Source organism: Anolis carolinensis, chromosome 2, assembly GCF_035594765.1.
Source record: "Anolis carolinensis isolate JA03-04 chromosome 2, rAnoCar3.1.pri, whole genome shotgun sequence".
In the NCBI taxonomy this organism is placed as follows: domain Eukaryota; kingdom Metazoa; phylum Chordata; class Lepidosauria; order Squamata; family Dactyloidae; genus Anolis; species Anolis carolinensis.
The window spans coordinates 264,455,717-264,481,892 of NC_085842.1; the positions used below are offsets into that span (position 1 = coordinate 264,455,717).

The 26,176-nt window shown below is 37.4% G+C and overlaps 1 protein-coding gene across 2 annotated transcripts in view; it reads right to left on the reverse strand.

Moving 5' to 3' along the window:
- Positions 1-26,176, reverse strand: part of dmxl1 (Dmx like 1) — a 98,195-nt gene that overhangs the window by 43,376 nt on the left and 28,643 nt on the right. For both annotated transcript variants that reach the window (XM_003223034.4, XM_008114044.3), the window contains exons 5-21: positions 23,706-23,832; positions 22,680-22,746; positions 21,594-21,769; positions 20,957-21,146; positions 20,125-20,290; positions 16,577-16,789; positions 14,583-14,836; positions 13,819-14,473; positions 13,576-13,697; positions 12,522-12,611; positions 11,917-12,019; positions 9,224-9,340; positions 8,209-8,433; positions 5,982-7,637; positions 4,591-4,701; positions 3,631-3,800; positions 223-320 (exon numbers count right to left, since the gene is read on the reverse strand). In XM_003223034.4, the coding sequence (XP_003223082.2) occupies positions 223-320; positions 3,631-3,800; positions 4,591-4,701; positions 5,982-7,637; positions 8,209-8,433; positions 9,224-9,340; positions 11,917-12,019; positions 12,522-12,611; positions 13,576-13,697; positions 13,819-14,473; positions 14,583-14,836; positions 16,577-16,789; positions 20,125-20,290; positions 20,957-21,146; positions 21,594-21,769; positions 22,680-22,746; positions 23,706-23,832 (4,540 nt within the window). The remainder of the gene's footprint in view (positions 1-222; positions 321-3,630; positions 3,801-4,590; positions 4,702-5,981; positions 7,638-8,208; positions 8,434-9,223; positions 9,341-11,916; positions 12,020-12,521; positions 12,612-13,575; positions 13,698-13,818; positions 14,474-14,582; positions 14,837-16,576; positions 16,790-20,124; positions 20,291-20,956; positions 21,147-21,593; positions 21,770-22,679; positions 22,747-23,705; positions 23,833-26,176) is intronic.

Sequence of the window (26,176 nt, forward strand, 5' to 3'; positions counted from 1 at the left end):
TCCAGAGCTAATACATATATTTATTTGGCTTGAATTGCACTTAGAAATGTACCTGTTCTCACTTACAAACAAATTCAACTTAAGAACATACCTACAGAATCTATCTTGTTCGTAACTTGGGGACTGCCTGTACTGACTTCAAGAAAACAAATGAAATAAAACAAAGCAGCAAAGTAGGTTAACTGGCATGTAGAGAATTGAATACTTTTACACAATTATTACCTGTACAATCCCCAAATTACAGCCTTCTTTTTCATTGCAATATAAAAAATGGCAGCATCAAGTGGGTCATTGTTTCTTTGAAAGGCAGCTTTAGCGACCTGTAAAGATAATAGTGTACTTAACCACTACAAACTTAATACAGTTTCATACAGATAACTGAGAATAATATTAAGAAATCATTTGAAATAAACCTATTTGTTTAACTTCACTAATTATAATCAATATATAATATATGCATTTTAATATCTTACAGTATTGAAAATAAACCTTAAGACATTTGTAGCAAACTGTGACCTATTCGATCATACTGGATGTGAAATAGGGAGCTTTCACCCACTAGGATCCCACTTAGATTCTATATCTGGGATAGGGCTCTTCTGCTAGCCCACTCACTCACCTGAAAGAATTCCATATCTGTTTGTACTGAAACTCTGATAATTTATTGTTACCAAACTATTGTTTCAATTTAACTCTGACATAAAAATTAGCAGAATAAAGCAAAGTGAAACACTTCTTATTAGGTCTGTTTTAGTACTAGGTAAATAAGCAAACTATCTAAATATCCTAGAATCATGATACCCTTCATTTTATATTTTTTGCAATCTTTCATTACATTTACTGGCCAAGTTCAACTTCAACAACCCCCGCCATCACTTCTCCAATATTTCTGCAAAAAAAAAAAACAACTTACAGTAAATCACAGCAATATAATGGCACTAGGCCTAAGAGTTAAATATAAATTGTGAACCTTATTGAGCTTTTTCACGTTTGTAATTCTCTACTTGAAACCATACAGGGGTAAAGCTCAAGAGTTGGTTTAGAACTCATGCTAAATTAGCTTTTTAAATTGAATGTTTGCTTTATGTTGGAAACCGTCCTGAGTCCTCCTGAGGAGATAGGGCAGTATATAAATAAAAGTTTATCATTATATTATTAGTAAAAAAAAAATCAACTAGGGTGATCCAAGGTGATTAAAATGAAGAATGACCAATCACCTAGGACAGGGGTCCCCAAACTTTTTAAACCGAGGGCCAGTTCACTGTCCCTCAGACCGTTGGAGGGCCGGACTATAGTTTTTTTTTAAAAAAAACATAAACAAATTCCTATGCACACTGCACATATCTTATGACACTGCTTTTGGCTAATAAGATGCTCAATGTCTGGTTCCATATTTGTTCCCTCAGGCAGGAAGCAGCCAGGCCTTGAAGCTGCAAGGCTTTTCAATATTAATCAAGGTGATTAATTGCAACATTCTCACTGGCCTCTAACAGAGAAGAGTTATTTCTCCCACCCTGGACCTTTCACAGATATATAAACCTCCCTTGCCTAGTTTCCAACAGTCCTCACAGCCTTTGAAGATGCCTGGAATAGATGTGGGCGAACGTCAGGAGAGAATGCTTCTGGAACATGTCCATGCAGCCTGGAAAACTCACAGCAACCCAGTGATTCTGGCCATGAAAGCCTTCCACAACTCAGAAGAGAAATGTTTGCGTGGTACACAAGGGATTCCTAGCCTAAGGAACCCTATGAAATATATAGGGGTGCCATAAGTCCATGCATGCAGATCTTATTCCTCAATGCTGCAGATTAGAATTGCTCAAAAAGGTGCACAGCTGGTTGGGGGATTCTGGGAATGGCAGTCCAAAAAGTCCCTTCCCCAATCAATCCCCAAAGGTCTGCCAAGGAATCCCAGGCACCAGAGGCTTTCACTTGCCTAGTTTCCAACAGACCTCACAGCCTCTGAGGATGCCTGGCACAGATGTGGGTGAAATGTCAGGAGAGAATGCTTCTGGAGCACAGCCATACAGCCCGGAAAACTCACAGCAACCCAGTGATTCCAGGCATGAAAGCCTTCAAAAACAATGTCTTTATTACAGAAGCAGTGCGGAGGGAGGGACTTTAGGACCCAGCTCGCCCTTTTCCTCGCCTTCCTTCCTCTTCTACCAAAGCATGGGCGGGGGAGAGAATTTAGGAGCCCGATCACCGGTCTCCTGTTTTTCCTCTCCTGCCTTCTCTTCCAAATTGGTAAAAGAGACAGTGTGTCATCTTCTTCCTCATTCAAAGCCATGGTGAAAGCACTGCTTTGGAAGAAAAGCAGGAAGGAGAGGAAAGTATGCCGCCCAGCCTGCAGCCATGCTACCGCCGCCACCACTTTGGAAGAGAGGGAAGAGAGGAAGAGGAGAAGGACGACACGCAGGCTCCTAACGTCCTTGCCATGCCTGCTACTTTGGAAAAGAGGAAGGAAGGAAAGGAAAAAGAGAAGAACACGTGGGGGCTCCTGAAGTCCCTCCCCCACCTGCCCGCCCGCTCGCTGCCAACAGCCTCCAGAAGCAGCAGCAGCAGCCTTCCTCCTCTTGGCTGCCCGTCCCCCATCCAGAACGAGTAACCCCCGGGGGGCCGGATAAATGGCTTCAGCGGGCCGCATGTGGCCCGCGGGCCTTAGTTTGGGGACCCCTGACCTAGGAGATCAAACATTCTTTGACAGAAAAGCAGGACAGCTTTTTATGTATTTCAAGATTCAAGATTTTTTTGGGTTTCCCACTGTTCCTCTGTTTGAAAGAAAACATACTGAAAAGTACAATAGTTTATGAACAGCACAAATGGCAAGCTGTTGTCCTGCCTGCTGGAAAGTGGCTTTTTATCACCTTTCCTTCTCATTAACTGATATAAAGGGAAAGGGAAAGGTTTCCCCTGATGTTAAGTCCAGTCGTGTCCGACTCTGGGGGTTGGTGCTTATCTCCATTTCTATCCGAAGAGCCGGCGTTGTCCGTAGGCATCTCCAAGGTCATGTGGCCAGCATGACCACATGAAGCGCCTTTACCTTCCAGCCAGTAAATCTATTGATTTACTCACATTTGCATGTTTTCAAACTACTAGGTTGGCAGAAGCTGGAGCTAACAGTGGGACCTCACTTCGCTCCCCGGATTCGAACCTGCGACCTTTCAGTCTGCAAGTTCAGCAGATCAGCGCATTTAACACACTGCGCCATTGGGGGCTCCATCACTGATATATATCATAGGTAATTAATTAGCTCTCATCCTGGAAGACAGGACATCTCAGTTACTCAGACTCTCCTTGTTCATTGACTCTCCTAACCCAATTGTCACATGGCACCTCCTGGACCTTAGAGTATTAACAGCGAACCAGGAGAAAAAAAGTGAATGGAACTCAAATGTGAATCGATTGCTCATGCAGTCATTCAGAGAATGAGTAAGCCCCCTTTTCTATATTACCACACTGATTCACATATATTGTTTCTGTCATTTTTCTGTTTACAACTTTTTGTTTATTATTTTAGTTATTTACACCAGAACATTTTTTCTGCCTAAGAATTGCCTAATGGAACTATAGCATGGTGAATGTAGGCTGTAGTATTACATAAGCCAGTTCTATAGAAACTGTATTTACCTTCTCAATGCATCTGCGCAAATTATGGGTATTTCGAACCCACCATCCTACACCCATAGCTCTGAGTTCTGACCATGTCGGATCATGCTTTTGCATGGCAGGGAGAACATTTAGAAGTTCTTCTTCAGCTACAGAATGAAATGCCCAGGCAAAGTGACTTGAAGACAAGCCTAAATTATTAAAAAAGAATATTTTTAGAATTGTGTGCTGTACATCAGACTAACATAAGTACTTGTGCATTCCTATTTTAACGTATTAGAGTGATTAACAAAGAAAACTGAACAGATTAGCAAAATGCCTTGGCTTCTGCCTTCTTCAGTTTCTAAAAATGAAAGTGTGTCTCATCTAATGTGGTATTCTAGAAAACTATATTTTCACATGCAGTGTTAAGGTTTTAAGCCTATGGATCTAGAAATTCTCCCATTAAATGAAAATACCTGAAAGAGATGTCATCTCAATTTCTATACAAGCACACAAACATCCAACACATCATGTTGTTGTTGTTGTTTATTTGTTCAGTCGCTTCCGACTCTTTGTGACCTCATGGACCAGCCCAAGCCAGAGCTTCCTGTCGGCTGTCGCTACCCCCAGCTCCTTCAAGGTCAAGCCAGTCACTTCAAGGATACCATCCATCCATCTTGCCCTTGGTCGGCCCCTCTTCCTTTTTCCTTCCATTTTGCCTTCCATTACACATCATATTAGTTATTATAATTTACATCTGTAATTAACTTCTTGTAAATGAGCACTATACTAAATCTATACATTACAAAATACGTATGTGTGTATTTGTGGTATGTGGCTGCTCATAGGAAAATAACATCTATTCTTGAGCTGCACAATATCAGCCTTTCCCAATCCCCATAGCTCACAAAGTAATGATTTCTATATGAGAAAAAAAATGTTCCTAAGACAGTTATCCCATATTGCATTTAAATAGTACAGAACAAAGGAAAACATTACCTTGGTGAAGTAGTTGTGCTCTGTGAGCTGGTGGTAGTGAAGTTGTCATAAAAGTATGAAGACGGACAGCCAAAAGAAATTTTAAACCACATTCATCAAGTGTTTCTCCTCCTATAAATAAAATTCAATTCTGCATTAGTTAATTCTCCAAATAAAATTTTGCAATTTTATTTTCCAGTCCTTCTATCACCTTGTTTTATGTGATTTAATTTGAAATCCAGTGTTATATCTGGCATAAAGAGATTGATAACTTCACAATGGAAGAAAATTAAGTCAAATGTATGCACTAAAACTTTCCAAGAAACCAGAAAATGCTGGAATTTAATATTATTCAAATAAGTTCAAAGGCAGCAAACAGAATTAACACCTCATAGAATGTCATGGTGTTATTTTTCAGTACATGTTCATGTTGAATACTCCACTCAAGAATACTCTTGATGGAAAAAAATCTGAAAATGTCCCCATTACTACTGCAGTGTAGTGAAAAACCTGATCAACAGGACGACCTTTGGTTCTTTGTACCACTTCCAAGTGCCAAGAATTAAAGCAATAAGATGAAATTGTTTGCTTCACAGGGTTGAAGATATCTGAGGACAGCTTAACAAAAAGTTTCAGTGGCAGCTAAAGTGTACTGGAAAAGACACTACAGAACTTGGAGAAGTTTAATATGACACTATATGATACAGGGTGGGGCATAATGATCTTCCATATTTCAAGGGGGCACTGTGTGGGCTGTAGTGAGTTTAGAAAGGAGGGATAGGTCTAATTTAGTAGGTTAGCTCTGCTATTTTCAGTATGATCATGAGTTCAACTTGTGAACATTGGGACTTTGATGTTCAATTGTATTAGGAGAACAACTGTTCTGTGAAAGCGACACAGAGAATGTTCCATACATACTTTGTGCTCGGTTGAAATGCATTTGTACCAGATTGGAAAATGATTTTGGTATGGATTTCTAATCTTGGAGAAACTGGATCCACATGGAAAAGAAAATCACCTGGCAGACCTAGGACTATTAGAATGCCAAAAAATGTGAAGGCAGTATGGGTGTCCTTTAACCAATCAAAGTGTTCTGCTCATAAGCCTACCATGGTACTGGGTATATCAAGTTGGAGTTTGAGAAGGATTCTGTATGCCCTACAAAATGATTTGTCAAATATGATTTTTAAAACCCATTAAAAACTGTTTTTATATACTTTTCACAAATATATAAATTTCTTCTAGATAATTTTGTTCATTTTTATGTCCCTTCAAAATGTGAGATCTTTATGACTAATCCTATAAAAGAACCTAATTCGGATTATCGATTATTGAAGAGGTGTGAGGCATTAACCTGCTTGGAAACTTCTTGCACCAGTAAGAGAATTATAAAATTTAGCCTACTTACTTACCCTTGCTTCTGTCTCTGCTTTCTCCTATATCAGTACTAGTAATGGCAATTGTATCTGCCAGTGCCATCAGTGACATCTGCTCGATCCTGGTGAGACCTGGTAAGCTAGAGTGAAGCAAGTGACGAGAAAGAACTTGGGCATGCTCTGGGCCAAAATAAGTTGGACTGTACTGAGAAAGATCAATAACTGCTGGCTTTTTATCTTCTTCCTCTTCTTCAAACATAGTTAAATCATCTGTGTGTAGACTGGAATTCTGGAAGAGATCCTCATAATTTTCAGCTGGCAAGTCATGTTTCTTAAGATTTCGTTGGTTATTAGGCTTCTCTGTACAAGCATAGGGGCATTCTTCATCTGCAGCAAGCAATGCATATAAAGGTAGTGGTGGAACAGAGTCTATTTCTGTATAGTCTGTAATCACACCTCTGCTGAATGTCATAGGGTCCCTTGTACTGCTCCCACTAGCACAGATTGAGAGAGATCGGCACCGTTTTTCATGGTCGGGATCATTTACAACAATAACTTCTCCAGCAATGCATTTAACTAAGTGAGATAGGATGGCTTTTGCTCTACGAACTTTTCCTAGATCCATGAGTTCCAGAAGTTGTAGGGGATGGTACTGAGGTAAAGTAGGACATAATGAATGAGCTGCTTCAAAGAGACCCGAATCTTCCATCTCCAGTGAAAGATCATATGCTGTTCGTTTCCCACTAAGTTTTTGAGCAAGGCTTGTCATGGATCTGGTTAATGCTCGTTTTGGTGGGTGAACACCAGGAGACTGACCTTGTTTTATTAAGCTTATGATGGAAGGCGTGCTCCCACTGTATGAGTCCCCAGCAACTGATTCTTGCTTGGAAAGGGGCTGCCACTGAGAATAAACATGCATTTCACAATCCATCCCCACTACAAGGATGCCATCCCGAACCCAAGATAAAGAAACAGGCAAAGGGGGTGAACTTTCCACTGATGAAACTAAATCCACGCAACGTAATAAAATAAATCTAGATGCACACGAAGTTTTGGCATTCTCCCAGACTGGCAGTACAAACATCTCCTTACCACTTTGTTCTTGTATCTTTCCAGCCAGCTGACCAAACATATGCAGCTTTGATCCTATACCTACTGTTAGGATATGTGAACCATCTTCCCTAGACATCCAGTCCAAATGAACCAAGTACTTCGTTCTAGATGTTAAATTCTCATTTCTATTTGATGAGAAACTACAGTCAATATCCAAGCAGTCCATTGTTGGGTTCAGCTCATCTAAATGAAGTGTCTGTTCTAAGATCCAAGAAGCGCCTCCTGTAGATTCACACTCAAAAATAGCAACATTCACCAAAAAGTCTTGAGAACACCGACTGTTTTTAGGTGGTGTTCGCTTGTATGCCACAGCTAGACGGTTTGTATGGGCACAGCTGATTTCAAGAGGTAGGCCGGGAATATTAAGAGCACTACTACTAAGAAGTCCATCTTCAATGAGTAATGGCCATTCTTCCCATACGTATATATCACTATTTGTAGGACATTCCAATTCAGAAGCCACGTCAGATTCTGGTGCCACTGTGCATCTCCAAAATCTAACCTTACCATCTGAACATAAAGTTGCAAGAAGATAAGGAGCTCGGCAGACGGGATAAATAGAAGAAGAACTCAAGTGACCTAAAATTAAGAACAAAAAAGTGTAAAAGATACATTTCACACACAAAGTCAGATGTGAACCTACTTCCATTAAAACCCCAAATGTTGGTGTTTGTTGTAATATATGCTATGGCAGAAGCCCTAATTGTAATGCTGTCTTTATATCTATTATTCCTTTGTCAACCATTCCATCTAAAGTTATCATTAAAATGTAATGGCCATAGTCAAACAATACAACAACCAGCAGTCAAAATTGCCTTATCAACTAAAAGCAGAATGCTACCTAATTGCTTCTGCTTACAACAGAGCGCAGCTAAACGAAGGGGAATTTATCAAATGGTTTGTTTTTGTCTCAACAACTCCTGATTTTCTCTCTTTTTATTAGAAGAGAAATAAGCCAAAGTGAGGAGCAAGCACTCATTGTGAAGCCAGTTGCCCCAGCATGCTGTCTGTAATCAATAAGCAGAGGCTACTGTAATACTTTATCTTTCATGTATGATCATAGCCATGAAAACATGGAAGACAAACCATCAGATCAGCAAATTCAAGTAAACTAAAGGTTAATTCTCTTTCCTTTTTGTAGCTTACAAACCTGCAGATGGTTTAATGCTTATTATTTCCACTCCTTCTGGTAAATTCAGCCGTTTACTATAGACAATTTCTGAAGAAAGAGCGAGTTGGCTGGTACTTTGAAGGTTCTCTTTGCAGGCTTGGTATTTCTTTGTCAGGGAACACTGGGTTTTCTCTTGATCTGGAGAAGAAGAATAAAGCTCTTCCTGCAAAACAGCTTCAGGTTCTTTAGGCTCAATTTTTTCTTCTAAAACAAATAACAGAAGAGGTGAGTGAAGCTTTACCTAAAATTGAATTTTATTTGTAAAATTGTTTCATTTGTAAACATTTGTAATTTAGAATTCCAGCCCATTTAGAATACCAAGTCTTTCTTGAAATAAAGGCTCATCATATTCATATATAATGGTCACAGGAAGCAGAAAATTAACAATGTTTATTTATATTACTGAAACTACATTGGAAAAGAAAATGTTCTATTCTGTCCTCTTAAGCCTCTCATTATAGCTATTATTTCCTTTAACGGCACACAAACAGACCATGGAGACAATAACCTTCCTTTTGTTCATTGTCCAAGTCATATGTTACATTAATAGGCAAATTACTGGAAGGGTGTTTTTTCCCATTGGGAGAAATACAGAAAAAAATAAGGTGGATGTACTACGTTATCCCTAGGGTATACGTGGGTATTCTTTCCAACCTGTTCAACCTATTGTGTCAGAATGCTTAATGGGAATAGGGCAGCTGGCCCTGTTCCAGACTTTCTAATCATTAGGAAGACCTCCTGACAGTCAGAGCTGTTTGACAGTGGAATATGTTATCTTGGAATCTGATGGGACTCTCCTTCTCTGGGTTTTTTAAAACAGAGGCTAGGTGAACATTTGTTGGGACTGCTTTCATTATAGTATTCTATATGGCAGGGGGTTGAATTGGACGGCCCTTGGGGTTTCTTCCAACTCTATGATTCTATTATTTGTGTATCTAACAAGTCTAAATGGTATGTGTTGTGTGGAATATTAGAGAAATACAAAAGAACCTACCTACTGAGACCGGTATGGATTTCAAATGTAATTTCCACATATGTAATACTGTACAGTTTTGAGTATATTCCAATAAGATTAAATAGAATTTTTCAGAAAACCCATTTTTCTGATATCCTGAAGAAAAAAAAAGATTTTGTTTTCATAACAACACAATCTGAAAGGCATTAAGGCAAAATATTATTTCCTTTGTATGACCCCATGCACTACCTAAACGTCCAGAAGTGAAGTACAATCCTTTGCATGTTTACTCTGATACAGCCAATGCAGCCTCATCAAGTTGTGATGAATAGTTTTCACTTTATAAAACCTGAGCATTTGTACAAGCAACTTTCAGGGCTGAGCTCTAACACACTTCCTTTGGAAGGTGTTCATCTATTCAAGCCAAAATTGGCCAAGACAAACTTTACAGTATCAGCCTTGGAGGAAGAGGATATATCTCCTGCTGCAATAAAGGACAAAATACTTTGAAGAGTTCCCCCACATGCCACCTCCTTGAAGAAACACAACTTCTAGGCAGCATTTAATCTAATGTTTGGGATAACAAACTGGTGGTCCAGAAAATCTGTATTACATTAGAAAATTGCAGTTGTTGAGATCCATCCCATTCATCACCATGGACACATGGGCAAAACAGCTTGGACCACAATTTATGACTTGCAGCAGTTAAAGAGACTGTATTCTTGCTAGTTCCCCACATTTCAGCAACTTTCAGTTCCATTGATCATGATATTCTTTCAAGCTATCTAATTAATACTATTCCAGACTTCAGGTAAGGTAAAATGGTGAGTTTGCATTTTTGTTCAAACTCGGTGACATTAAAAGCCTAAGTGGCATAATGAGACAGTAGGAAGAAAATTCTGGATGGCAAATTTCTCTCCAGGTAAGATGTGAGCATACAATCAGCCATGAATGTTTGGGAATTTGTGTTCCTCATGAGAAGAATATGTGACCTATATGAACACAGTTGAACAGCAGAGAGCCTTGGAAAGAACACCATGTTCAACTGCCTAACAAGCCTCTAATGGGCCCTAGATCTCTGAAAAAATCTGGAATTCAAACCCTGGTCTCCCAGTGTTCTAATCCAACACCCAAACCACATTAACCACACTGGGTTTCTAAATAGCACACTTTGCTCAATATTGTTTGAAATTACTATTGCATAAATGTTTTACTGTTATAATTATGGTGTATAGATTGAATGGCATATCACAACAGATTTTATAGGCTAATTTGTTTTAAAATGCCATGACCTACTTTGGAAAAACATGATAAAAGCATACATACACATACTGAAAATAATAATATTTTTTAATCACACATTTCAATGGGATTTGCTATTTAGAAAAAGTGAACAAATTGTAATTAGTAAAATTCCATAGTTTTAGTCCACAATTATTATGCAGAATCCATTCAGAATAAGTACTATTACTGTGGAACAAACTAGGTGTGATGCTAAGCATGTTAGGTATCACATTATTGCTTTGTTTTGTTGAACGTGTTTGCTGGAGAAAGAGTTTTCTTCCCCTCAGGATTACAAAATTTAAGGGAACTCCACCTTTCCTTCCCTATCTTAATCCTGATGGTTCCTCTCTTATCAACAGCAAGTCATTTTTGGGATAAAAAGTCCCTTCGTTTTCAGTGGTACCCCCTCCCCTCAAAGCTAACAGCATAATTGGGTAGGTGGATGATTCAAATGATTTAAATCTCTTATGCTTGCGTGTTGCATCTAGTTTTTCTTCCCCTGCTATCCATGTTTGAATTCAGCCTTTATTTCCAAGTAAACATGCATGGGATTGGACTCAATTCAGTTTGCTGCACTCAAATATACTATAACATTTTCTCAATGATTTATCGTAGCTTTGATCTCTATATGACACCAGCATCTTTACATTCAGAAGAATTCAGACAGTAGCAAGAAATGTGACAAACAATGCTGCTGGTTGGTAAAAAAATTAAAATAAACAAAAACACCACATGCTCGGTTTTCAGTTATCTACCCAAAACCTGTATTGAATCTAATTTACACATGCAGCAGAATTATGTAGAAATGGGGGAGAGTGCCGAGGTGACAAAACAGATTATAATATTTCAGACTGCAGTACATATTTATAGTTTCCCCCACTCATAATAAATTAAAAGAAATGGAGAATAAATGGAGAAGCCAGCTAGCCATTACTACTTCTGCGTAATGGGACAGCTTGCAAGCAGCATCAAGAGGTGTACTTGTGTTTAGCTGAGACACAACTTTCAAAAGATCCGGTTTCCACCTTATAGTTAACTCTCATGATCCCCCAGTTTGTTCTGCTACATCCTATATACTAATTCTATACATACACAGTAATATTTGCAACTTTACACGATCCTAAATTCTAATTTGGGTTTCTTGACAATTCAATTAGCAAAGAGTTTGAATAATATTGGAATTTAGGAAATAACTGCCAGATTGTCAAGTAATTTCATGCTATTCAGCACTTAATATAAAATACCTATTTGTTTCTAAATTATTACAAGGGTGTTAGTCTAAGCTACTAGCAATCCATTATCCTAAAAAATCCCAAACTTTAATTGCTATTTTAGGCTTTATATTTTACTAAGGCTATTCAAAATATCCAAAGCAATGCTACAAGCTTGTTATATAATCACAATCATTTCACTGTTCTCAAAATTTACTAAACATATATGTGCTTTACCAGAGTCAGGTAACATGGTCTTTTTTTCAGACAGTCTATTCTCATGGTTATTCAAAATGAAATCTTCTTGAAAAACATGAAGCAACTGCATTTTCCCACCATGCTAAATTAAAAACAAACAAACACAGATTTAAATATAGTAGAGTGACTACAATGTCACTCATTCAGAGACCAAGATTTGCTAATATATTTAAGTGTAATTTAAGTGTGATTTACACATGCAGCAGAATCAACAGAATACCGTTTTTATATATATTCAAGTTACATCGTTTCCAATAAGAAATGCTGAAAATAAGTAACACTCTCTAAAAGTGATCAGGGATATACTGTTCTCAGGAGAACAGCTACTATGGATTAAATCCAGGACTTTCAGTTTGCTTCTATTATTGGGATCAGGAGAGGGATAATTCTCATTGCTTCTAGATTATTGACAAAATCTGCTCTAAAATGTTTAGAATCAGGGAAAGAATTTAGGGAAAGGGGGTGTGAGAAAGGAGAAAATACCATTACGTGAGCAGACATACTCATGTGATGAGGTCTTCTCCCTTTAATTTCCAATAAGATAAAACAATTATGATTTCATTTAAGAAGTGAAAACCCCTTACCAGCTTTGTGATGGCATCCAGTTCCACAATGCATCCTGGTCTAGCTGTGGATTGCTGACTTATGATGTTAAAAACTTCACCAACATATTTCTGTAGAGTTAGTAACAAAGGCCAGATATTAACAGTCTTATGATTTAGAAATTACTGTTATTTCATTGTCTGTTGACTAAATATTGGATTGACAGCAATCAGCAGGGATCCCTTGCCCTAATCATAAAATCACATCTTACAAAGGCAGACTTTTAAAAAGTTCAGTTTGTTAATTCCTGGTGACAATGAAGTTTTGATTTTTTTTAAAAAAAATTTTTTTACAGCGGTTTCTCCTATTTTCATTGTTGTCTGGGGATGTGGATTGTGGAACCTGTTGTCCAATACATTTGAAGAATGGGAAAGCTGATTTAAGGAACATTTGATATGTAGACATTTTGTTTAAATTATTTTTGAAAGCCAAGGTAAATGTGCCCCAAAATGAAAAAAAAAGTACATGTTTATAAAATTCATATAGACACTGACATACATGTCTCAAACCCCAGGATTTTGTTTTAATTTACATGCAATGGCTAATGGATATAAATTTGAGGAAAGCAGCAGGGATAGGGATTGGTGTGCAGCTCTACCCCTGTATTTCTTTTGATAGATGTTTCCTATCCTAAAACTGCTTTTACACGCATTGCATGGGCAGCCTTGGTTAAGATAAATTAGCCTATGTATCTATTTCTTCATTTTTTAAAAAGGAACTATCTCATAACAAACTGTTTCCAAGATGAAATCAGAGCCAGATGTTAAAACATGAAGAGAACAGCCAGCAGTTTTCTTACCAGGTCATTTTAGATTTCATGCTTTGAACTGCCTTACTGACAAACTGTGACGATGATACTTGCATAATGTTTAGGAAGCAAGACTAAGTAATTAAACCCATTACTCATCTTAAGCATTTGGTGAGATAATAAAATTTTAAATCAAGTTATCAATCTGCTAAAATAATCTGGCTAAATTTAGCTGGCAATATTCATAAAATTATATAATGAACAAATCCATTGGGGCATTTACTTACAGAAATTCCTGGATTAGATAGTTCACAGAGAAGTTTTCGGGCATCTATTATAGCTTGATACAGCCGCAAATGTTGTCCATCACTTGCAACAAAGCAAGCACTTGGCGAATTACAATATGCACCTAAAGGCAAGCATCAATAGTCTGACTGAAGATAAGCATATGAATATGATAAGCATCCTTCATTCTTAACTGTGTTTCTGCTACAATTCCAGTATTTTTATTTACAAGGAAGAAAACTTACCTAGGCAGTAACTCGGTATAAGGGTAGGTAGCCATGCTACATTTGAAAAAGCAGACACATGAAGAGAATTTATTCGTGCAAGTTCTGAAACTCCACCAGAAAAAGACAGTGGCCCAACCGGGTCAACTCTCCAGAGGATAAGTTCACTGTAAACAGTATTCAGATCATGTGTTGTGTTTGCATTGTCTTTACTGTGAAATGTTGATGGTGTCTCCTTTGTGCCGTGAAGAACAGGTGTTTTGATTGCATTATGATGAGAAGTTGTAAGCAGCAATGGAAGTACTGAGTGACAAGCCAAGTCATTAAGATGGAAACGATGTCCACAATATCTTGATTTGTGAGAAATGCTGAGTACAACTGAAAAGGCAGATTCCTCCGCAAAACTGACTAACCACTGGTTTAGCGATCCATCTGCGTGTTTGGAAATCATCATAACATTTGGGGTGAAGATGCTTAATTTTAAACTGTTTGATGATTTACTGTGGCCAGAAGAAATTAACATAGAACACGAACGCCCAAGGCTAGATGGTTTTTGTTTGCCTTGTTGAAGAGCAAGTTCAACATTCTTTGTACAAGCATACATCACTATACTTCTGCAAAGTGAATTTGCATCACCAGTGGGAAAGGCTACTGGGATTCTTGAAACAAATGACACCTGTTTTTTTTACAACAGAAAAAGAAAGAAACATTAGAGTCATGTCAAACTTTTATACTCAAAATTTAACACCACTGATAACAATATTTCTTCAGAACAGCCATAATACCTGTACTTGGCGAAACATGCCTGGCTGGTATTCATCTAGCCAATCTACATGCCATACTAGCAATGACCCATCCATAGGATGAATACTAAATAACATGTCTGCATTTTTATTCCATTCAGAAAGCTGTATTTCAATCTCATGATCAATAGCAGCAGGAGACAAGGGAACATAGCTTGAATTTGAAACTGGTTTTTCTTCCGTAAGCTCTCTTTGTTCTTGATTTCCTTTCTGATTTTGTCTACTATCATCAGTTTCTGGAAGAACAAAAGAAGTGTTGTTATAAAGCATCTGCATGTTCAAACCATAGCTAAAGTGATAGGTAATACAGCTTCCTGGAAGATTTTCTAGAATGTCAACAATTTTATCAAAATATACATGTCTTCTAATTATACATTTTATTGGATATATGTGTGTTCAATAGTTTGCAAGGCTTCTTTCCCTTTAATGAGAAAGAAAAACATACTTTTTGCAGTTCCTTCTCAATGAAACCCCATCCATGCTGAGTCCTTTTCTTTTAACAGCTCTAGCCATGAGATTTCATCCAATAGTTCTCTGAACTTGATAAAATTGTATATCCTGAAGTCAAAGGTTTGTTTTTGGCTATACTCTTCTTTGGCCTATCCCACAACCATGAATTCTACCACCATTACAAGGTCAGTACCCATTGCTTTGATTCTGGTGGCCAAATCTGATTTCCTTGTTCTTTCCTCTGCCGTTTGAAAGAAGTAATTATTTGCAAGGCACATCAGGAATTTGTTGGAGATTATGCTTAGCAGAGCTTGTCTCTTGGCAAATAACAGGATAATTGAAGTCCCTCATAACTACCATTGGTTTCTTCTTGGAGGAAAGCATTATTCATCACGTCTTTGTGGTTTTGTTGCTTGTTGTAACTGTCCACCAATATTGTTATTATTTCTTTATTCATTTACCTTTACACAAGTGTTCACTACAGACCTTGTATGGTCACTCACATGGTTTTCCATTCAGCTGTATTTGTCTTTGATATACAGTGCTATTCCCCTCTCTTTTCTTCCCATCTAATTTTTGAATAGGTTATATATTTCAGTTGTTATATTCTAACAATAAATGTCATAACAACAAGTCTTTGTTGTCCCTACAAAGTAATATTAATGCTCATCATATATGTTTCCTAAACTCTCTGCACTGGTGTAGAGACATTTAAAGTGGTTTTTGTCCTCATCTTTTATTCTATTGTACATTTTACTCTAGCTCACAATCTTTTCCCCAGATTCTTCTTTAGAACGAATCTCTTTGCTTTTGGACAGATGTTTATGTGATCATGTTTAACCCCCAAAGGATTTTGTTTAAAGTCGTCTTGATCAGATTCACCATGCTTTTATAGTCTTCCTGGAGTTTGAGAAATGTACCCCATCTGAGACAATGGTCTAAGAAGCCAAACGTCACTGGCTGACACCATCTGCATGGGAACTCATTCATTTGCTGCATTGTCCATGTTCTTGTGTGGTCTCTTATCTTTCACTGATAAAAATAGCAAGAATAAGATCTGTGATTTTAAACTCTTCACTTTCCTCATAGTTCAAGGTGACCTGCTCAAAGGTGTTCTCTTGAAGTTTTGAAAGGTTACAGAGCAAATGACATCTACTCAGAAGTCTGTCCTAATTGAGTATAGCTGTACTTACTTCAGGTCTTCATGGGAAGAAGATAGATCATGCATATATGGGATAAACTACTTGCTCTCTGAGTAGGAAATGTCAGAGGGAAATCATAAACAGTAAAGTTTTAGACAGTTACAGCTTCAAGGATTAAGAGACACACACACAATGGAATTTTGGGAACTAGGACTGTCTTTTAGGTGTAATTTTTGCAGAAACAATCCAAAAACATAAAATAGTTTTTAGCTACATAATGTTTAACATGCAATGTAAAGCAGTGAGCTGTCTTAATAATTATACAATTACAGTATATGATTTTATCAAGAAATCTACCAGGGAAAACCTAGGCATGCAAGTTACCTTCATCAGATTTTAAATCCATCTGGTTTGATTCTTCAGTGCTAGCCTCTGAAGAAATGTGTTCAAAACTTTTTTTCAGCTGTTGTAAGAAGACTTCCATTGACAGGGTAAAATGGAGTTCTTTATTATTTAGCCAATGTACTACAAATGGACCATGTTTTTCTTCATTTTCATTAAGACTCAGAGACATGATGGAAGGAAGCAAAGGAATATCTGCAAGCAAAATTGTAAAGTTTCATTTAAATAAAGAAGATACACATGTTAAATATTTTCTGTTTTTAGTCAAACTTAATTTTATTAAAGAGTTCAACATTATCCAAACTCTGGCTGTTCAAATTATAAGATTACAGGAGCTACATTGTGTATTTCTCCAAAAGTCCATTAAATCTGTGCTTATAAAAGTTAGACTGGTGATTACCAAAGCCATCTGCTGCTAATTTGCAGTGAGTTTCTAGAAAACATTGAATATGATAACAGTATGTCACAAATAAGAGTACCAGTTCTTGTCACATGGGTGGAAACAAATTTCTATTCTGCTTCATCAGATAGCATTGCATTAAATGCAACACAAAGAGACAATTGCATCACAATGCAGTCCATCAAGCTGTAACTCAAAATTAAACATATATGACTTTCCCCTCAACCCCAAACCAGCATATCTGCTTGAAAATATATCTTAAATATCCTAAATATTTCTTTTAGTTGCACCTGAAGAAATATCCACTGGGTATTTTTAACATATCTTTCTTTGAACAGCCAGACCATATGCATTAAAGGAGAAATGTTTGGGAAATTCCTACTTTCAAAAAAGGTTTTTCGCATAGCACAGAAAGGCTGTCTTTTTTTGAAGAGAGAGAAAGATATATATATATATATATATATATATATATATATAAATAAAAATATCCTTTTTGGTATATGCTTTTCTGAATACCAAATATCAAAAGTAAACCACTATTTAACCCATATGGTAATATTAGTAATAATTTTCAATTCAAACTTTTCTTCAAATATTCTACCACCCAATCAGCTGCATTGAATTATGTCTCAGTGCATCTATTTCAAACCTTGAACAATCACCAAATGAAGGAAATAAATGCTAAAAAGTAAGAGCAATACAGTAGGGCCATGTCTTATATGAGGGATTAGTTCCAGGGCCCTTTGTGTAGCACGTCACATAATATAATTAGAAGCTATAGAATGGACATACCAGAAGATCTCTTTGACTAGTAGTAGTAGTAGTAGTAGTAGTAGTAATAATAATAATAATTATTATAATAATAATTATTATTAGTCTAGGACTGTGTGATGTATTTTCGGATGATGCGCGCAGATCCCAGCAGAGTGGCCTCTGCGCGCATCATCTGAAAAATACATCACACAGTCCTAGACACTTGGGAAGTGTTCGACTTGTGATTTTGTGATATGAAATCCAGCATATCTATCTTGTTTGCTGTGTCATAATAAAATAATAATAACAACTTTATTCTTATATCCCGCCACCATCTCCCTGAAGGGACTCGGTGAGGCTTACACAGGTACAAGCCAGAACAACAACATAACATAACATTACATGCACAGAATTTAACAGAAAATTAGAACATTTCAACAGTAAACAAAAATGACATAACATGACAATTACTTTAAAAGCCTGAGCATCCATTTTTACGCACTGCAAAAGTGACTGGTGCAGAGCTCAAGGGTCCATAGGTAAAATCAGAGTGAATAAAGGTGGGACACGGGGACAGGTTCCATTAAAGTGCTATATTGTACAGAATAAGGAACAGTGATAAAGTGCCATACGGTTTTGTAAACAGACAGATAACAGTTTGATGACAAGTCTGATGGGCTTATTCATTCAAACGCACTCCGGAACATCCATGTTTTCAATTCCCAGTGGAAGATGGGCAAGGAGGGAGCCAACCTGATCTCCCTGGGGAGAGAGTTCCAGAGCCAACAGGTCACTGCCAATAAGGCCCTCTCCCTCGTCCCCATGAGCCGCATTTGAGACAGAGGTGGGAGCGAGAGGAGCTCCTCCTTGGAAGATCTTAGGATCAGTGTAGGTTTGTAGGGGAGGAGGCGATCGTGGAGATAGGCAGGTCCTGAACCATTTAAGGCTTTATAGGTGATAACCTGCACCTTGAATTGGGCCCGGAAACTTATCGGAAGCCAGTGGCCGCTGATCTTTGTACCAACTGTAGTTTCCGAACCGTCTTCAAAGGTGTTTCTTTTTAATAATTGTATTACTATAATTCTGAAATCAAAAAGTTATTGTTTTTATTAATCCTGCGCTAGTCCCTGAATCCAGTTGACAAATATTTGTAATGTTCTATGGCCCGAAACTATAATTGATACTGAATTCACCAAGATCTTATGAAAGAACTACCACATTTACTTGGGTGTAATGCGCCATTGATTATCATGTGCACTTCGATTTTGAGGTGCGCATGACAAAAAAGATTTGTTATCCAATGTAATGCACTCCTTCACTTGCCTGTCAGCCAAGAGGCAAAGGGAAGCCATGTGCCTACCTTAGGCCTCGGTCTCAGCCTCTCTCAGGCCTCAGTCTCAGCCTGATGGAGGAGCAGCAGAGGTTTTGAAGACTCTGTGAATGAGGCCAGATGGAATCTGCTGCTCTTCCTTTAGGCCAAAGAGTCCCTTTGCCTGTCAGCCAAGCTACCTTGGCCTGACAGAGGGGAGGCGGATTCCTAAGTAGCCTCATTCAGGCCGTGAATTAGACCTGAATGAGGCTTGGTGGAGGGGCGCCCTTTCCCTTGCTTCTCGGACACTTTGTCTTGCCGGCTCCTTGTCCCAGTTCCACTCCTGTGATCTCTGCTAGTGGTTTCTGAGCTCAGAGTGCTTGGCTTTTAGATTTTGTGCAGCGACCTGCTCCTTCCAACCAATCCATTCCAAGGGACAGCCCCAGGGCGGGCCATATTGGATATGCTGCACGTCCGGCAGTCTGCGTCATGGAGATGGGAAAGGGGAGTAGTAGAGGAGGAGGAAGAGAAGTAGTAGCACCTATAGTAGTAGCATCAGTGGCGCTGTCTGATGTGAAGCCCCTCACAATCACTCACGGAGCCTCAAGGGCTCACTTTGGGAACCCATGTTATAGAGAAAAAGTCAAGTAGCACCTATATTTTTTTTGGTTTTTTTTGCCCTTATTTGGTAATAATTCTCTTTGCTTATCCCACCTCCGAATTCACCCATTATACCACAGCACTTTATTATCTACCTCATCAGATTTTAATTATGCAGTCCTCACACCATTGCCCAGTCTTTCACTATTTTAAATCGCTATTGTTCTTATTTAGCGGTTTTATTTATTATTGCATTACTGTCTAAAATGGTGGTTAAATCTGTGTAATTTTAATGTTGATAATGCTTGTTTTTATTCTGAATGTATTTTATCTTGTTTTATTGTGGTAATTTGGGCTTGGTCCCATGTTAACTGCTCTGAGTCCCTGCGGGGAGATGAAGGTGGGATACAAAAATAAAGTTATTATATTATATTATTATATATACTATAACTTTACATTCTTCATCACCTGTGGCTGGATTGATGCTGGCAGCAATATGAAAGTGGCAAAGTGCATTTGATTGCAGTGGAGTGTTCCGATGAACTTCATGAGGATCTTGTTGATGGGGTAAGTACCCTGTATGTGCAAGTGCTAACGATCTTCTTCGTCCGCGCCGAAATGGTCTTAGGTTTAGCTATTGAGAAGATAAATCACATGACAGTATTCAAGGAAAGAAAAACCATTTTTGAAAAATTATCTTCTAATGAAACTGAAGATATTGAATATGAATTACTGCCAGTATGTTTTATATAAAAATATGGTCTATGCAAAGAAGTGTCAAATAATAAAAACATCCTCATTAGGAAAACAAAACAAACCCTATTAAATTAGGTTTATGATTTCAGAATGCTCAGCAAGTACAAATGCAATCCCATATTTACTCAGGTATAAATCTAGAAATTTTAGTCAAGAATCAATCCAAAATCCTAGGTTGAGTAATCTATGGGTCCATGTAAGCACTGTACTGAATTCTTATAAAAAAATGGGAACCATTACATTCTCTCAATAGAGTGGGAAAAGCAATAGCTTAATCCATCCCAGGAGAACCTTAAAACACATTGATCCCCTTTACTCTCTCTGCTGTGGCACCATTTCTACCCTTTTTGAATTCTTGAATGAAAAAACGGTGGTGATGTGCAGGAGCAGCTGGGACCCTGAGGTGCCACTGGTGTTTTCCTCTCTCCACTGAATGACTCTCAACTTATCCATGGCTCATATCAAAATGACAAATTTTGGTCACAAAATTGGCCCTCAATTTATACATGAGGCCGACTTGTACGTGACTGACTTAGCTTCTTACCTCCAAAGCATTTTTCATGCTTTCTTTACTGGAAGCATTCCTCTTAAAGTTATTAGTTAACTTCACTGGTTCAGGACAATGGTTGTATCCACCTTCATACAGCAGGCTATCATTGGGCAACAAAGTCTCTGCCCAGAGACGACATATATTATCCTTGCAGCACGTCAACAATACATTACATACAGCACCACTAAGGGGAAAAAGCGAAGTTAAACACAAACATTTCAGAAATAGGGCTTTCTGCATCCTACAAAGTGCTATTACTCACAACAGGTCTAATTTTCTGGTTTAAGGTCAACTGCTTTAGGCAAGAAACATGTGAGGATGGATGCTTAGAAACACTGTATAGAATGCTCTTTTTTACTCTTTGAAAAAAATGCAAAACAAGCCAGCAATTTCTTAAGAACAACCTGCTGATATACCTCAATGTGAATAACAACAACTCAAACTAAAGTTTGTTTGAGTGTACTAGAGCATTGGGATTCACAGTTTTTGTTTCCGTTTAAAGGTATTGGAAGGTAATTCATTATTTTACATAGAAACCTATAGGTAATCAGCTATGGTTAATTAAAGCACTACTACAGAGCCTTGAAAACACTTTTTAACAGTTCTAACAAGAAATAATAAGCGTCCTCACCGTGGCATGTAATTGCTTGTCTTTCGCCATGAAAAGTCATTTACAGAACGAGGATGGACTAAGTAAATAAATGAGAACGCCACTTCCTGTACTGTTGTTTCTGGTGTTCTAGCATGAGGTATAACAGCTGCTTTCCAACTATCAGTGTTATACCACACCTTTACAAGACAATCATCCTAGCATCCCAAAAGAAAATGAAAAATATTAGTGCACTGTTTAATTACTCAATTTACATAAAACCTGGCTAGCAAACTAGACTATTTACAGTAATATAATTCCAAGACAATGGAACAGCCAGAAAACCAAAATTCGGTCACTTAAAATTTAAAAGCAACATAAAAATGCCATGCACTGAGTTTTATGTTGTTGTCTAGAACAGGAATGGATGGCTGTTGCTAAGGTTAAGTTTGCCTTCCTTCTTTTGCTATACTTTATCCCTGTTTCAACTTCCTAAAATCTACCTAGCAAAATGAGGCATATTCCATCTCCATCTGCATGGGATGAAGACATAGTTTACCTAACCTGATGTATATTAAACCAACTACTCTAAGATTCCAAGTTTTTGAAAATGGGGTTACAATAACAGCAGCTGTTCTTGATCTTAGTTTTGCGCTATGGCTAAAGATGTACATTTACAGAAAACTTATTCTCTCTGAAAATTAGCATCCATAACAAGAAAGTGCTTTAAATTTCTTTACAGGATATTATTTATTGGAAAAGGCTAAGGACTATAAAGTCAAATATTTCCAGAGAGTAATAGCACCCTGAACTGTAAACAAGTTGACAGTTGGAATGATATATTTCAATGGGAATACAAGTATATTAATGTCAATAAATACAAATACGTATGTTTAGAAATAAAATACACAGAAAATACTTTCTGTATCAACATAAAACTAATATTTATGAGACAATATTATATAATATTATACAGATTAATAAATACCAATATATGTAGATATCCTTTATTAAATTATAAAAGTACTGACTTGGGCATATTTTATTAGATCTTTATTATTACTATTGTCAGCCACATTGATTCCGTACAAAGAGAGGAATTTCAAATCTAACATTACATAGGCTTACCTTCCCTGCAGTAGCAAAGAATTCTCCATCTGGTGAAAACTTCATTAGATAAACTTCAGAAGCAGTTCTAGAAAGAGGAATAAACGCACTCTGTTAAAACATTCAATGTTAACCACTAATTAACATTTAATTTCTGTGGCCTCTCCTTAAGTTGAAGCCTTGTAAGATACCACAGCAGGCTAACTTCCCTACTCTCCTACAGAAATAAAGTTACATTTGGTGTTTCATGTATCTCAAATGTACTGTATTTCTATTTTAGGCATACAGTGTTCCCTCACATATCGCGGGGGTTACGTTACAGGACCCGCAAAAAGTGAAAATCTGCGAAGTAGGGATGCTATATTTGTGTTGTTTACAATCTCGCTCGGCAAGTAGCATCTCTGTGCCGCCGCCTTGTGAGGCGAAAACGAAGCTGCTTCAGACTCCTTTTCTCTCCCTCTGGCTTCTCCTCCCTTCTTTCCTTAGGCTTCTCCTTAAGAAGGAAGGAGAAAGAGAGCGGAAGGAAAAAAATGTAATTTTTATGGTTTATTATATTGTTTTAGCATTTATTGAAAAACCGCAAAACAGCGAATCTGCGAAAAGCGAACCGTGAAGTAGTGAGGGAACACTGTATTTCAATATCAATCATTTGGATTTCAACTAACAACAGGCTCAAAGGTTCAGACATTTTATATGGGTTATATACATAATTTGACCTTTTCCAATTTCAGCATTAATAATTTTTTTCAAAAGGCAGCATTTAGGAAAATGTATAGGAACATCATTCTTAGTCCTCAGGGCTTTCCCTAATATTTTACTGCTTAAAACAAGATGGTGTACGTATTCACATCCATATTTCATGTGTAGAAAAGCAGTTGAATCTTTGTTGGTAACTTGCTAACAGAGGAGACATGGGAAAATGTTAATGACACTACTTTATTTTTTAATGTCTTACAACCACACCTTTTCCTTTCAGTATCTCCTACCTGAAGCTCACTTTACTAGGATGAGTAAAGCAACATAAAGACATTATTAATAATTTCTTACTTGCACTGCCAAATGACCCTCCAGTTCTGACTATCTGCTTTTTCAGGATTTTCTTCTTCTAATAGGGTGTCAAAATTGGTGTTGGACCAAAGCTGCAGACAATTGGAACCAGTCAATAGTCGAGAGCCTAAAATGTGCACATTTTATACACAAAAATGAGAACAGAATTAGAAGTTAAACCATGTAGTATAAAACATATGCCTGGAACTAAAAGCTCTTGTGCAACTTGAGTTACATTTAAATGCACTGGCACTAAATGAACACTGAAGATCTCTAGAGCAGTTTGGGGTGATGTGAGGGAATACAAGCAACTTTCAATTTCTCTGGAATCCACAGCCAGGAATCCACAGAAATCAGCAATTGATCCATTCTTGTGAAAAACAACAATATTGCTCATTAAGGAATACAATGTATATTTACTATATACAATCAAAATTGATTAGCAAATGTCATTCTCTAAAACCATGGCTGCCTGGTGACTTTAGTTTGATCCAGTGCAAACTTATGGCTTGAAAGCACCACTCAATTTGCAAAGATATAAATCTCATTCAGATAACAAAGTCCATTATACCCACTCAGCTTTCTGGATTCCGTACCAAAAGATGTGAATCTCTGAATAAAACAGTACTTTCATAAAAATGAAGGAATGTTTAAGAAGGTAGAAGAATACATTATTAACGAATAGTAGGTGAGAATGGAATGGAAAGGGTGGAAAAGTATGATAAAAGCAAAACTACTATAATTGAATTGTGAAAGCAATAATATATTGTGAATGTATTGTATATCCCAAACATATGCATCATTTTTACAACCTCTTTTATCTTTTAAAAGCTACTTCAACTTATTTGACCTATTTAACATGGGTTTCTTTTGTTTGAATTATTTACTGTTTTTATTTGTTCAAGTTGTTATATTATGATATCTAGTTGCCATCCTGAATTCTCATAAAAAGTGAAATAAAAATATTTCAATAACTAAATAAAAAACTGATCCACCTCCTTTACAAAAAATGTTTTTACCTTTGCATAATATCATACATATTTTTACATATTTTTCTTAGTCTAACAGATAACAATGAGTTTTAAAATACTACTAAGTAATAACAGTTTTAAAAACAATGTGATGTTTGCTTGACCTAAGCATTGTGGTGGAAGTTTTAAACAATTGGTGTGAGGTCACCCTTTTTTTAGTTACAAAGTTTCAAAATGTGTCATATGCTGACAATATTCAGGTTTCTTACCTCAACCGTGACTAGAATTGCTCTTTTAATAAATAATAATAATAATAATAATAATAATAATAATAATAATAATAATAATAATAATAATAATCCTATGGTTAAGGTATAAAGGTATTGTTTGCCTATTTCCTCTGTTCATTGCCATATATCAACAAACCATTGTACAGATTAGTCTTGAGCCCAGATCCGTTTTTAGCTGTTTCCTTCGGCCAGTATGGCTTCTTCAGTTTGTTCGGGTGCTTGTAATAGCAAGGACCCAGCTATCATGTATTCCAGTCCATAATGGGACCACATGGCAGCTGATCTTGGCTCCTCCTCCCTTGTTTAGTACCACCGTTAAATCTTTTTGATTTTACTTTATTTTCTTGACTCTTTTTATTTAGTGGCACTGACTGGGAGTTGGGGATGTGCATGGATGGGTGGGTTGGGTGTGCATGCGCATTTACAGGCTTGAGAGAATCAGCCTTTTAGCTTTTTCCTCCTTCTCTTCCTCTTCTTCAAATACTTCTAAAAGATAATTATTAATCCCAGCAAACAAAAAGAAAACCCTCATTCTCTGAAAATTACTACTACCTAGTTACCTCTCCTCTAGAGAAGAAATTAGAAACAGCTTTAAGGAATCATTAAACCCAAAGCAGAAAGGAGACTGAAGTGTGTCCACTCCAGACAGGGTCTGGGCCTGCCTGAAGCCTTTCCTCTAGAGTAGAAACAGCTTTAACGAAGCATTAAACCTGGTCTCCTCTACAGACAGAAGGGAAAGGATCACAGAAAGAGTGGTATCTTAACTCTGATGCTTTTAATCCAAGTCTTAATGAAGAATACGAAAGGCGAGCCTGTGGGAAGTCCCCCCCACATAATGGGATAAGATGGATAGGGTGCTTTCTTAACTCCATTGTTGATACCCAGACTCCCTTGAAGAACGAAAGGAAAGGCTTCCAGGAATAGAAAGGGGAGCCTCGTAAGTTTCCTGTTGCTGCTAATGGGCCAGATCTAGCAGCATTTTTTGGCTACAGACCGAAAATGGCTATTTGCTACCCACCCATTTTCGGGAGGTGAGCAAAAACAGATACAGGGGTCTACCAGTATCCAGCCAGCAGAAACGGATCGAGATTCAGCTGAAATGCACAAGTCTACAGATTATCAATAAACTTTTGTTTCTGTTCAGTCAAATCACAACTTTTTGTTGCTACTTCTATTACTGAAGAGACAGAAGAAGTAAATGCTCAAGAGA